This window comes from Tauraco erythrolophus, chromosome 1 (genome assembly GCF_009769465.1).
Source record: "Tauraco erythrolophus isolate bTauEry1 chromosome 1, bTauEry1.pri, whole genome shotgun sequence".
NCBI classification, from domain to species: domain Eukaryota; kingdom Metazoa; phylum Chordata; class Aves; order Musophagiformes; family Musophagidae; genus Tauraco; species Tauraco erythrolophus.
This window is the reverse complement of record NC_141465.1, coordinates 120,938,906-120,952,652: the sequence shown is the minus strand read 5'-3', so window position 1 is coordinate 120,952,652 and position 13,747 is coordinate 120,938,906. Positions and strand designations below refer to the sequence as shown.

The 13,747-nt window shown below is 36.8% G+C and overlaps 1 protein-coding gene across 3 annotated transcripts in view; it reads left to right on the top strand.

The window, feature by feature from the left end:
- Window positions 1–13,747, top strand: part of DYNC2H1 (dynein cytoplasmic 2 heavy chain 1) — a 186,423-nt gene that overhangs the window by 151,229 nt on the left and 21,447 nt on the right. For all 3 annotated transcript variants that reach the window (XM_086621801.1, XM_086621808.1, XM_086621814.1), the window contains one exon: window positions 3,404–3,493. In XM_086621801.1, the coding sequence (XP_086477927.1) occupies window positions 3,404–3,493 (90 nt within the window). The remainder of the gene's footprint in view (window positions 1–3,403; window positions 3,494–13,747) is intronic.

The window sequence follows — 13,747 nt, the reverse complement described above, 5'->3', positions numbered from 1 at the left end:
TGTCATCTCACCCTATATTCTTGCTAAACAAGAAAAGCCACTAAAATTTTAAATGTACTTTCTCCGTGTTTTCTGGCATCAGACTAGGCATGTTTATAAACTGGTACAATTAGTGACTGCAAATTTACATGCTCTGTCATTAATAGCTAGGTAATTGGATTCCAAAGAAACTCTGTGGGTTTTTTTCACCTGCAGCAATTGATAAATTGTGTTGACGCTAATTCATAGATACTGAGACTGGCTCTACAATGAATGATAATTCCTATTTATATCTTGTTTATCTTCATGTGACGAACAAGTACTGTTAAAAAGGTTGTTATGCATTTATTGATCTATCAAATTTCTAATTAAAACAATAATTAAATTCTTTGTCTTTTCAGATTCACAAGACATTTGTTAGCAAAATTGCTATAGAATTAGAATAAATTAACGTTTTTGTGTTAGCAATCTCATTGCCTTTTTAAACACGTTTTGACTGTTGTAGAAATTGGTGCTAAGTACAAGTCATAGTGAATGCAAATTGCACATGTAATGGCTGTTTTTTAGTATTTATAGTTATGTTTCTTGTTACTGAGCAAGAAGGTGTGGCTTGCTTGTGTGCTTAAGCTGCACACTTAAATTGGAAACAGCAGGGGCTATGATGCTGGTCACTGTTACAAAAATGTACTTAAAGACTCTATGCATTTTTGTCTCTCACCAACATCAGTTCAGTCCTTCCCAATATATTGAACAAATGTTTCTGGCATTTCATCTGCTTACTTATCCACTTACCGTGACACAGATGACTCTACTGGATTGTGACCATAAAGCAATCTTTCCAGTGGCCCTCCAGAGAGGTTAATGCTACGCTCTTGGCATGACAGATAAACCTCCTGGCAGCTAAACCTCGGCATATTTACCATCTTAAGTGATTTGTTTCATGTATTTTCTATACACTGTTCTTGTTTAGTTTAGTGTGGTCATGCATTATGTAACAAAGGACTATTTTAAAAAACTTATATTTTAAAAGCACCAAGAATGTAGTTCTTTTAAGATTATAGAACCTGAAGAAGCTGCTAGATTACTAATAGAAATATGAAGCTCAATAAATGACTTCTAATGGTTTCAGCTATGTGCCTTGTTTGTGCAAAGATGATATGTTAGTGTACATCTGAAATACGCTTCCATACTAACAATTAGCTAAGCTATTATAGAATCGTAGAATGGTTAGGATTGGAAGGGACCTCAAAGATCATCTCGTTCCAACCCCCCTGCCATGGGCAGGGACACCTTGTACTAAACCAGGTTGCTTAAAGCCTCATCCAACCTGGCCTTGAACACTTCCAGGGATGGGGCATCCACAACTTCTCTGGACAACCTGTTCCAGTGCCTTGCCACCCTCCGAATGAAGAATTTCTTCCTCATATCTGATCTAAATCTTCCCTCTTTCACTTTAAAGCCATTACCCCTTGTCCTATTGCTACATGCCCTTGCAAATGTACCTCCCCAGCTTTCTTGTAGCCCCCTTTAAGTACTGGAAGGCTGCTTAATAGGTGTCCCTGGAGCCTTCTCTTCTCCAGGCTGAACAACCTGAACTCTCTCAGCCTGTCTTCATAGGAGAAGTGCTCCAGCCCTCAGATCATCTTCATGGCCATCCTCTGGACCCATTCCAACAGATCCATGTCCTTCTTGTGTTGGAAGCCCTAGACCTGAACACAGTACTCTAGGTGGGGGTCTCACAAGAGCAGAATAGAGGGGCAGAATCACCTCCCTTGACCTGCTGGCCACTCTTCTTTTGATATAGCCCAGGGACAGCTGGCTTTCTGGGCTGGAAGCTCACATGTATGGCTCCTGTTGAGCTTCTCATCAACCAACACCTGCAAGTCCTTCTCCTCAGGGCTGCTCTGAATCCATTCTCTGCCCAGCTTGTATTGTGCCTGGGATTGCCCCAACCCATGTGCAGGACCTTGCACTTGGCCTTGTTGAACTTCATGAGGTTCACACAGGTTCACCCCTCAAAGGTGTCAAGGTCCCTCTGGATGTCATCTCTTCCTTCCAGTGTGTCAACCGCACCACACAGCTTGGTGTTGTCAGTAAGCCTGCTGAGGGTGCACTCGATCCCACTGTCCATGTCGCCAACAAAGATGTTAAATAGCACTGGCCTCAATACTGATCCCTGAGGAACACCACTTGTCACTGGCCTCCACTTGGACATTGCGCTGTTGACTGCAACTCTTTGAGTGCGACCATCCAGCTAATTCCTTATATGCGAAGGATAAGTTTTTTTTAAACTTAGAGTAATTTAGAGTGATAAATGAGCAGCATTAGGTGAATGCCTTCTAAATGATAGATCAGTGAGCAACCTATAAAAGCATCTAGCAAAAGTGTCTGCAAAAATGCAAGAATAGTTTTAAATACAAAAAGTTTTCAAAGAATCATAATTATGCAAAAAGCATTCAGTTAACTGTGCTTTATTGTCTTGTATATATTCTAATTTATTCAATTAATTATTAGTGTCCACAGATGCATATATTTCCTGTTTTTTATCTATAAACGATAAATTTGGACTATTTACTTTGAAAGATACTTTTTATTACAAACTTCTGTGATCAGATTTTGAAAATCTGTTCAGCTCATGTGCTATTAGTTCATGAACCTTCTTGAAAATGCAACTCTAAGTGTTAAACAGTATAAACTGTTTATTCTGCTCAGCGTCTTCAGTGTTGTGCAATATTCCTCAAGGAATGATTTACATCAATTCTTTTTCACTTAAGTAAGAGAATCTTGCAGAGTCCATTTCAGTATGCTTTACAGGTTCCTGTGGAGTAGGTATGATTAATGTTTTTATCCTTATTTTAAAAGGAGGAAATCTAACAGAAGGGTCATTTAAACCTTTCTTTTTGAAGTCAATGGGAGATTTATATGGGAAGGTTTTACGGGATTTTGTCCTCAGATGTTGTTCTGCAAACGCTTCAAGAAAAGAAAACCATGTGGAGGAATTGCACTAGATTCACTTCACCACAGAGCCACTCAACTGCATGTTCAAGGCTGAGGAGACAGCAGCAAAGGATTGGGAACCTGGGACTGCAGTTGAAAAGATGGCATTGTGGCTTTCAGAGAAAGGATCGACTGAGGCCTCTCTGAAATATTTGTGGAACCTACTGATGTTTCTTTATTGAATAGCAGAGGTGCTTGTAAGTTCTCCATCAGCACTGTGTCTTTGTGGGCCACATGAAGAATTAGCAGGAATATGACCTTCCTATTAGTGATTGTATGCTTTGATCATTATGTTACCTGTATTACCTTTTTTCTTTGGAGATATACTTGCTCTCTGGATTATTTAATTTCATTCAAATTGCTATCTTAAAATGTAATGATGATAGTTTTGAAATGGATAATTTCAGTAAATATATTTTCATTTCAGTGTCCTCTTTCATGGCAAAACAAGTGGGAAGGTCCGGAAGATCCTTTACAGTATCTTAGAAGTCTTGTAGCTCGAGCACTTGCTATACAGGTAATTTTAAAGAGTCATTTTGCCTCAGTACGCTGGTGTTCAGTGACATGGTATATTGTGCGAATTGCACTGCAATAGGCCTTTCCAAATTCCAAGTCCCAAAGATTTTTAGTAGATATGTAAAAAGGCATGTAAAAATGTAAAGATAGATGAGAAATGTGAAGACAGCAGACTGAGCAGTTTGAAGTCAGTACAGTAATGTTCTTAGTTATTTCACAATAGATTTACATCTTAGATTTTAGTCTTTCTGATGAAGTGTGGGGGAAGAGACAAATTTATTTACTCAGATGAACATCTAAGTCGACACACTCTTTAATCTGGTAGAGAGACATAACGTAAAGAGGTAAAGTGAAGCAACTCTAATAGTATAAAAATTAATAGAAAACTAGTCTTTGAAGCAAATAAAGAAAACATCTGCATTCTTCAGGTTAATAAGGGGCCATAATAGAAGGTGCAGAGTCTGACAACAGCTCTGTCAATCTACAGTCTGACAGTGAAGAAGAAAATTTTTAGTTAAGGTAAATCTATCTGTACTTTGATTAACAGAAGAGGTATATTTAAGATAATAGGCAGACAAATAAAAAAGTTGATCTAAATTAATTAGTATTTAAGGGAACAGATTTCATCATGCTGGATACATAGAGAGGAAACTGAGAGAACCCTCCAGGGAGGAAGTTTCGTTTAGGAGGGACAGATCTTCTGTTACCTCCAGGCAAGAAATAGAAAGCTGCTGGATTTGACCTTCATTAACAGTCTTGTCCAGTGGGATATGAAGAAGATTTCTGTGAACATTAGTGCTGAATCTTTCAGATTCAGAAGGAATGTTTTAGAGGAAAATGATTTCTCCTTTTTCTAAACGAACCATCAAATGGTTGTTTCCGAAGTATTTATGAGATTCTTGTTATGCAAACCTTTTCTTTTGGCTAATGCTTAATTTTTCTTTATCCTTTCCTTCACAAAAGGCTGAAATTATAAACAAAGTGTAAATATATATAGCAACAAATGATAATGCACGTTCAGATGATACATTGGTCATATGACTAGAGTTGAACCTAGTCATAGATTTCATAGATTTCTAGGTTGGAAAAGACCTCAGAGATCATCGAGTCCAACCGTCCCTAATCCCCATTAAACCATATCCCTAAGTAGATCATCCACCCTATTCTTAAACACATCCAGGGATGGGGACTCAACCACCTCCCTCGGCAGCCTATTCCAGTGGCTGACAACCCTTTCAGAGAAGAAATACTTCCTAACATCCAACCTGAATCTCCCCTGACTAAGCTTGTACCCATTTCCTCTTGTCCTATCACCCATCACTAATGTAAAGAGCCCTTCCCCTACCTCCCCACTATCCCTTCTCAAGTATTTATAGGCCGTAATGAGGTCTCCCCTCAGCCTCCTCTTCTCCAGGCTAAACAGCCCCAACTCCCTCAGCCGCTCCTCATAAGTTTTATTTTCCAGCCCCTTGACCAGTTTAGTCGCCTTTTTTTTTTTTAGTCCTTTCTGAATGACTATTATAGTCATTATTATTAAAAAAGCATCACTTGTGGCTGAGTCAGCAGTGTTTATAATCTTCAAGTATGCCTTGCAGTTTGTGATTTCTACCTGTATTTGTTTCTGACCAAAGTGCGTGTGATTTTCCTTGCTTATATGAATTTTGTTAAATGGAAGCCTGAGATTAGAGTTCAAGCTTCTGTGTGGAGTATACTTCCCGGAGTGACCGGCTGTGTGTGGGGGGGGCGGTTCAACCTAACCCACGACAAAAGTGAAGATAATGTAGCGGAGTGTAACAGGATGAAATTGCTGTTAACAGTAGTAGGTGATTTTCAGTCAGGCATATTCAAAAAGTTTTTATTTACATCTATTATTCCAGTCAACTATTGAAAAATGTGCTGCATTATGTTACCATGATAATAATTGTCCTTTTTCATTGTTCAAACTGCTGACAATATCGTATATTTGCATTACTTGCTTTTATTTAAAGCTATTATGAAGAAATCATGTATAGTTTTAAATACCTACTTACTGTAAGAGAGGGACAAATTATTAAGGCAGAGCTTTACAGTAGATATTTAATTGTATCCATAAGCACTAAATTGTGTTCATTTTTTTTTGTTAGTGACAATAGAAAATAGAGACAGATGACCAGATACTGGTTATGATATTTTTATGTGATATTTTTTTAAATGTCAAATATGTAATACAGTTGTATTTGAAGCAATCCCTAATAATACATTATCAGTGTACGTGGCTTCCCAAGCTTCTAGTCAGATCACGTCTTAAATACAATTTATGGGGGGTTTTTTTTGTATGTATTTTACCAGAAAATGTTGATTATTTCTAATTATGTATTTCAGTTGAATCATCTTTTTCAGTAAATGTGATTCTAATTTATGGTTTTACATATTACACCAAGATTTTGATTAGCCTTCATTATGTTTTAATTAACTTTCCTTTCTCGTGACTTTTCATTATTGATTTTATAAATGTGATTTCATTATAAATTTAGTATTCAGAAATTCAATAAAGCCATCAGTAAAAATGTTCTCACAACTCAAAATTATCTTCAGATTTGTGTTTCAATGAAGGCCATATTTTGGATTGGTTTAGTTTTATATGACCAACTCCATCATCAAGGTTTTTTGATAGTTACTCATACCTCCCTTTGTTTCATTCACTTTAAGATATTAAATTCCACCTTCACTACTTGAAGCAGGTTTGATTTAGGTATTTTTCAAGAGGCAAGTAGGAGCCATTGAAGCATCAAAGTTGTACTGAAAAATTGCATCTACTAAGGATGCAGTAAGTCTCTACTTAGGTTATTAGTTAAAGGCTGCCTTGTCAAGCTATTTCCTGCCAGTGCAGAAAATAATAAAAGCAACTGCTTTTTTACAAACGTTTAATGGGGATGGGGAGAAATCCAAAATATATGCCAGATGGTAGAATAATTATAGCAGAATTTATAGAATTGTGAAGATGTTCTCAGAGCATTACACAACAACAGACAGAAAAACAACAGGTGTTTCATTTTCTCAGATCTGAATTATCTCAGTAAAAACAAAATAAAAAAAAAGAAATCTGCCTACTTCCAGTGTGAACAAATCAGTATATGCACAATGCAATAGAGCCGTGTTTTGCTCTGTATTATGTTGTGGTGATGGAGGTGATAGAAATACGTGATTTCTTGCCAGGTGGAAGTTCTTATATTTGGGTGATAGCTTTTGCTTTAAATTAAAAAAAAAATTCTGTATACTGAACATTCTTCTAAGATGAAGAGTTCTGAATAGTTTCAGTTAGCAATGCTGACATTGAACTTTACAATGTCATTTTTCAGCTTGTCTGGTTACAGTGATTTATTTTCTATCAACATTAGGATATGAAGCTTATAAATCATCATGGATGTTTGTGTTGGTTGTAGTTCTTGATTCTTATGCTCCCAGTTTTCTCATGGTGGCATCATAATGTATTCTGTGGTTTCCCTCTCTCATGATACATGATTATAACTCATCAATGTTACACATCAGTGTATAATGGAGTTAAAGTCCATCCCAGTCTGTAGATAAGTATCTTCTCATGACTGTGAGTACCAGCAGAAGAGAAAGAGAGAGACGCAGAACTACAGCTATTAAGAGGCAAATTTCAGATGAATATCAACATTGAAAAAATGTTTGAGTCAATAAGTTGGCAAGTATTTCTTGTTTCCACAAGAACTAAATAATGAGCTTAGTTTAACTTCTTAAAAAAAAAAACACCACAAAAACTCTAATTCCAGCAAGACCTTATATTTTAAATGAAAATATTTCTTTCATTATTTTGTACTGAGCTACCTTGAAGTCATCTGTAAAAACAGTTCTTCCTTTGGGTGGCTATTTGGTCACACAACTGCTAAAAGGCTTACAATGTACACTGAAAAGGAAGACTGTTTAACCTCAGAATCATAAACACTACTTTCAAAGTTCTAATCAAGGAAATGTTTATGAACACTGAAAGTTTTTATTTGCATAAGTTATGAAATTTTTTGTTGAAAATGTATGTGTATTCATAAAGTACTAATATTATAGAAAAAAGTTATATTTCATATTTTATCAAGAGACTTGTATGTATCTCTCTGGGATGCTGTTATCTCTTGTCCCCTCCCATCCTGAGTGAAATCTAGGATAGTAATATTTATTTTCAATACCAATTTGACCCCTTAGTGTAAGATTTGTGCTTTTACTAGACTTACTGTTTGAGGTAGAATGACCGTTTCTGTTTTGGAACCTTTACTATTCCACTGTTTCAACAATTAGGTCCCCAGAGAGGTAGATTGGACACCCAAGGTATATGAGGTTTGAACTCTTGGAAATTGCAAGCTAAAGCTACTAGGAAACCTTCTGGGAATAGGAGACACAAGATTCTTCCTTCACACCCAAGGCATCTAGGCAAAGAGGTTCAATTTTGATTTCACTGATAACAAGCAGAAAGTCTGCTCTTAGAAAGCCAAGGAAGTCAAGTCCTTAATTTTCACTGAGTTAAAGAACTCTGAGGACCAGCATATAAATCAGTCTTAATGCGACAGTAGATGATATGCACGTGAAATCTGAGAAATAGGGGCTGAGTGTGAATCCCAAAATAGGACTGCACACATCCTCTGTGCAGACACAGCCAGCCACACACAGGCCAATGGAGAGAGGAGGACAGTACCTTTACAGGCAGCTGCTAAACACAGACAGCATGAACAGCCCTGTCCTATTTCGGTGGTTCTTCACTGCTGAGGGAAAGCACCCTTCACAAGTCTCACTGATGTTTGGTCTCTCCACTCTCTTGCTTCCAGTCCCTCGGTCTGCAGCATGCAGCTCCCAGCCCTCTCATCCTCTTGCTGGCTGATACTGCTAGAAGCTTGCTAGTGGATTCCCTTCCCCCACATAGAGAACACTCTTGCACACAAAAATAAGTAAAAACAGAGTTTAAGAGGAGGATAGGACAGACTCTGGTGATCAGGTACAAGGTTGGCCAAAGTGTACTGACCAGCAACCTCCCTACATGCGACCTACCCTTTTATAACTCTCTGTTTTCCCGTTCTTGTTCATCCCCCATCCACCTTTCCCCACCTTTGATCCTTCTCCTAAATATCCTCTTTTATCCAATTCCTGAAACGTTACGTTCAGTCCCCAGATTGACCGGCTTGGGTACTCCGTAAGAAGTCCTATGCCCCTCTAAGTAGTAATCTCACAGCATTGATTTTTCTCTTTAAGCTGCAAGATACATTTTCACAATACAGGAAGAAATATGAAAAGATTCAATAATGAAATATTAATAAACTGTATGCATTTAAATTGTTAAAATTTGAAGTGCATATTGCTCAGTTTCTAATAACTTGTTTTTCATTGTATCTCTTTCCTTCATCATGGACAAAGCTGTCTGCAGAAGAGAAAGCAGAGTAAAATGGATAGCCTTGACTGACAAGAGCTCAAGCAAAAAAAGATTAATTATAGTACAAGTAGTAGAAAAAGATGTTATTATCATTTGCATATGAAAATGAGTCTTCTTACGTTATGCTGTCAAATACACTGGTAATTTTAAATCCCAGTCACTAGTAAATGAGAAGACTGCAACACATGCTAATACACCAGTTTGCAGGTACATTCCATCAATCTGCTCTGCTTTTTTCTAGACAACTCAGTTGCAGGAACTTGCTCTTCTGGTCACCACTATATTGGCACAAGTATTGTGTCTACTAATAATAAGCAATCCATCCTACATCTTTTATTGTTTAATTTATAATTGTGATTTCATGGTCATACATGCATACATAGGAATAAATTTCTTAGAGCAATAAGACAGCTTTGTAACTAAAAAGTAAGTAGGTATGATCATGGTTCTGTTTTGAAAAGTAGATGTTTTGGTGGAAACTGGCTTGGTGAAACAGTTGACAAAATATTTCATGTCTTAATTTGAGACTTTAATTGGTCAAGATCCATGGTAACATCCTATAACTATTGCTCAAATAGCATTTGCAGGTATATATTAAAAAGGAAGCCCATTTTCTAATAGAAACAGATTGCCATTCCACCAGCAAGCATCATCCCTAATTAGCATTTCTTTAGGGGGAGGCAAAAATGTTGACCTATCTTTCTCTCTTGGAAGGAGATTCCATATAGCTGAATTTGAAATTATAACATAGTTTCATATTGTACTCCTGTAGAAAAAATTTAAAAAATGTTTAAAGTTTCAGAGCTGTCATCTCAAATTTAGTTTGGGAAGGAAAAGCTTCGTAAGAGTAATTCTTGACTAAATTCTTGTTTATCTGTTGTGTGTGCCGTAGTTTTACTCTTGGGAATTCATATTCAAATAAAGCAACTAGTGCAGGCTGCAAGTGCACTCAGCAACTCTGTTGTCGTGACTGTATTTTAAAACTGGAATAAACACAGAGGCATTCTGATTTGGGGCTTTGTTTTTTGTTTTAGTTTTTTTTGGTCTTAGTAGAGCTCTTGTTGTGGTCATTGTCTCTAAACATTCAGAAAACTACTTAATTGAGGAAAAAAAACCACAACAAAACCTTGAGTCAAAGGAAAAGACTTCTTATGAATGATAGGATGCTTAGATCCCTATTTTAGGCATATAAGTGATGCTTAAAGGGAGGAAAGGTAAATACCCTCCTGCTCTGTAGTCTATTTCCCAGTGTACTCAACTAAATAATATAAATAGCAACTTAATTAAAATGTATATCCCTACATGGAAGAGAATGTGTTAGAACATATTTACAAGCAGTGATATTTTAATGTTGTTAATTCCACGTAGTCCCTCTCAACTAAGAGAGTTGTGATCCAATGAGGAATCTATTCTCTTCATCTAAGCTCGAGTTTCAAAATTCCCATCAGGTTTGTACTCTTATACAGTGTTGTATATGCTTTTCCTTATGCATACAATGTATTTTCTTATAAGTTCTATGTAATTATCATTTTCAGTGTCATTTTGTGATCCCATATGATAAATTTAATCAACTGAAATTATATACGTATCAGGCAAAATGCAGTAAATAATTTAGAACTAAACCAAATATTGTTCATTATTCAGATACGTAGATTATCAAGCTAGAAAAAAGATTTATTCAGTCGTGTGTATTCATGTATTTTATTCTCATCAGACTGAGAAAGTCAAAATTGATGGTTTGAATGTATCAAGAGAAGAATCCATCAAGTGAAAAATACAGGCCACATCTGAAGCACTTGTACAGTTTTTGACTGTTCAGTCAAAAAAAAAATGTTGCCCAGGATGCCCAGAATGGTTTGTGGAATCTCCACTTACAGAGATATACAGAACTGGAGTAGACAATGCCCTGGCCCTGAGCAACCTGAACTGTCATTGAGTTTGGCCCTACTTTCAGCTGCAATTAGATCAGATGACTTTCAGAGATCCCTTCCAACCTAAATTCTATAATTTTGTGATTTAGAACTTCTCCACTGTACCTTTTGGATCAGATCTGCTCTCATGAATATGTACTTGATTTGTACCACTTCATTGTAGTACTTCTCTCTTAAATGTTAAATACTCAACAGTGATGTACCGAGTTATAAGCCCTGAAAATTTCAAATGTTTCATGTGTTGCTTAGACATATCTAATGGCACTTCCTAAGATCAGCCAAGAGAAAACAGACACAAGTTGCAACAAAGGAAAATCTGATTAGACATTTGGAAGGAAGAAATTTTGTTGAGGATGGTCAGAGATTGGAACAGGTGGCCCGGAGAAGGTTGTGGAATCTCTATCATTTGAGATATTTAAAATACCATTGAACAAGCCTCTGAGCAACCTACTGTAATCTGGCCCTTCGTTGAGGTGGGGAGTTCAACTAGAAGATCTCCAGAGGTCTTCCAGCTCTAATTATTCTATGATTCCATGATACTGTAGAATACTTTAAAATTTCATGCAATAGGTATCAAAATGACACAGATGATATTGCTGCCAAATGTTTAATTTTATGAATAAATTATTTGGATATCAGAAATAATTTTAAAACTAAAACCATTGTATCTAAACAAAAATGCATTTAAAAATAATACCAAAAAAGTGTGCTTTTTAACAAAATGTAGACTATTTTTTCCCTAAATTACTCCATAACGTCTGTTTCACTGGATTACTTCCTGAGAACAAGTTTGAATGAAGCTTCATGCCATGCTACTGGTCTCCAGTATTCTCTTAGCCCTGAACTCTGACAGGACATCTGAAAGACACCTACAGCCTTGATGATAAGCTGTTCAGTTGGGGCTGGCCACAATAAAAAATTTCCCTTTCTGGTTTAAAGAAAGGCTTTATGGGCTACAATTAGTTCTTATACTGTACTTGAGGTACCTTCACTCTAAATGCCTTGGCTTTACTGTGTAGGAACAAACAACAATCCATACCAGCTTATTACAGCACTTAAAAAAAAATCTTAATTAATTCCTGTGACTACACGAAGTTATGCTTGGTTGAACAAACCATTTAAGAGTCTGAGCAGTAATCCCATGTTGCGGTGTTCTGTTCAATGGAGTGTAAATAGCTTTAGCACGAGCCAGTGTGGTGTGTCCCAGGATGCCGTGTCTACAGATGTGGCCAGGCGATCGTATAGTTCCTTTGTTTAGACTGGGATTGCATCAGCCACTATTCCCATTCAGTGATCTCTTTTTCCTTGTGGAAAAATATATTTACTTCTTTGCCTTTTCATTCTGGTATGTTTTGGGATATATACCCCACAGAGTTAAACAATTTCTGATTAGATTGCTTTAGTTAGTGTGTTTGATAAACATTGCATACATATCTGAGAGGTAGGTTGAGCCTTAATAGTTGCTAACAGAGTTCTGTGACACAGGCATAGCTGAGAGATTTTATCTGTATTTTGACAGCCTCGAGAGAGGGTATTAACAGGAAATAAATGACTGGTAAACAGTTTAAAAAAAAAAAAGAAAAGAAAGAGAGAGAGAGACTGATGACTGCAGTCCAAAGGGTCATTGTTTCAGAAGAGGAACAAGGACTGTGAGGGAGATGCTTAATGGAAAATCTGTATCTCATGGGATGTTGACCAGAGAAAATGAACCGTAGTAAAGTAAGCAGTTCTCTGTTGGCTCTCTTTATTGTAACATAGCCTTCAAGCTGGTGCTATAAAACAAATTACTGCGGTGCATCCCGGTCATTCCTAGTGGCTAACATATTGACTCTTCTGTACCCTTGTTTACTCACACCAGCACCATCACAATGTACATTTCAGCATCCCTGCTCCAGAGCTCTGCAAAGGAATTTTGTCTGATGTAGTCCTGACTTTGTTCAAGGATTGCAGTAGGCAATGGTGTGCCACCATTTTCCCTGCCCTGCAACCTACCAGTGGACATGGGAAGTAGGATCATAATCTCTTTCAGAAGGACAGGATGCTGAAGTTTCTTTGAATGTTTGTCCCGTTTGCTTTGCACATTTTGTAGTTTCTGGTTCTACCAAGGAATGGTTGCAGCTCTTACACTTCCTTACCCAGTTATACTCTGTGTAACTGCAAATGCAATCTATCACCTAGTGACTGATGGGGTTAGTTGTGGAGAAAGAAGAGACTAGAAGACGTAAAACATAAGAGTATTGTCCAACTGGAATCTTTGTTAAGTGATCATACAGAAATATCTGGAAGTAGACATTTTTGGCATATATCAATCATGAACCTGTCAGTATGATGTTACAGTTCTTACTCAGCATCATTCTGGTATCCTTATTAAATGTAGGAAACAGCAATTCATGGAAAGTTAAGTTCCTGTTTTGATAAAAATAAATTAATTCATTAACTGGAATGAGATCACATTTGCTAATACTTCCCTCAGCTATTCCTTGCTGCACATCTGCTTCTGGCACATTGTTAGCTACCGTGTTGATGCTAATGAACTCAGAATTTTTATGCTCTGACACTGTGGTATTGTGTTGATATTCAGACTTCCTGAACAAACAGGGGTTTCTGAGGCATGTCAAACTGAAATAAAGAAGTAATAGTATTTTATTTAAAGCACTAGCCAGCAGTTTTGGTCTGAGTACTCAAAAAAGGAAAAGGAAAAGAAAAAGAAAAAGTAGAAAAGAAAATAAAGAAAAGGAAAAGAAAGGAAAAGATTACTTTAAAATAAAAGTAATAGTTCAAATCAAATTCCTATATGATTTACCGTTTGAAAGATAGTTTGTGCCAACACCTGAAATACTGCAATATTCACATGTTCATTTAGTAAAGGGTAACTAGCTCAAGAATAATAGCTCAAGAATTTCACATA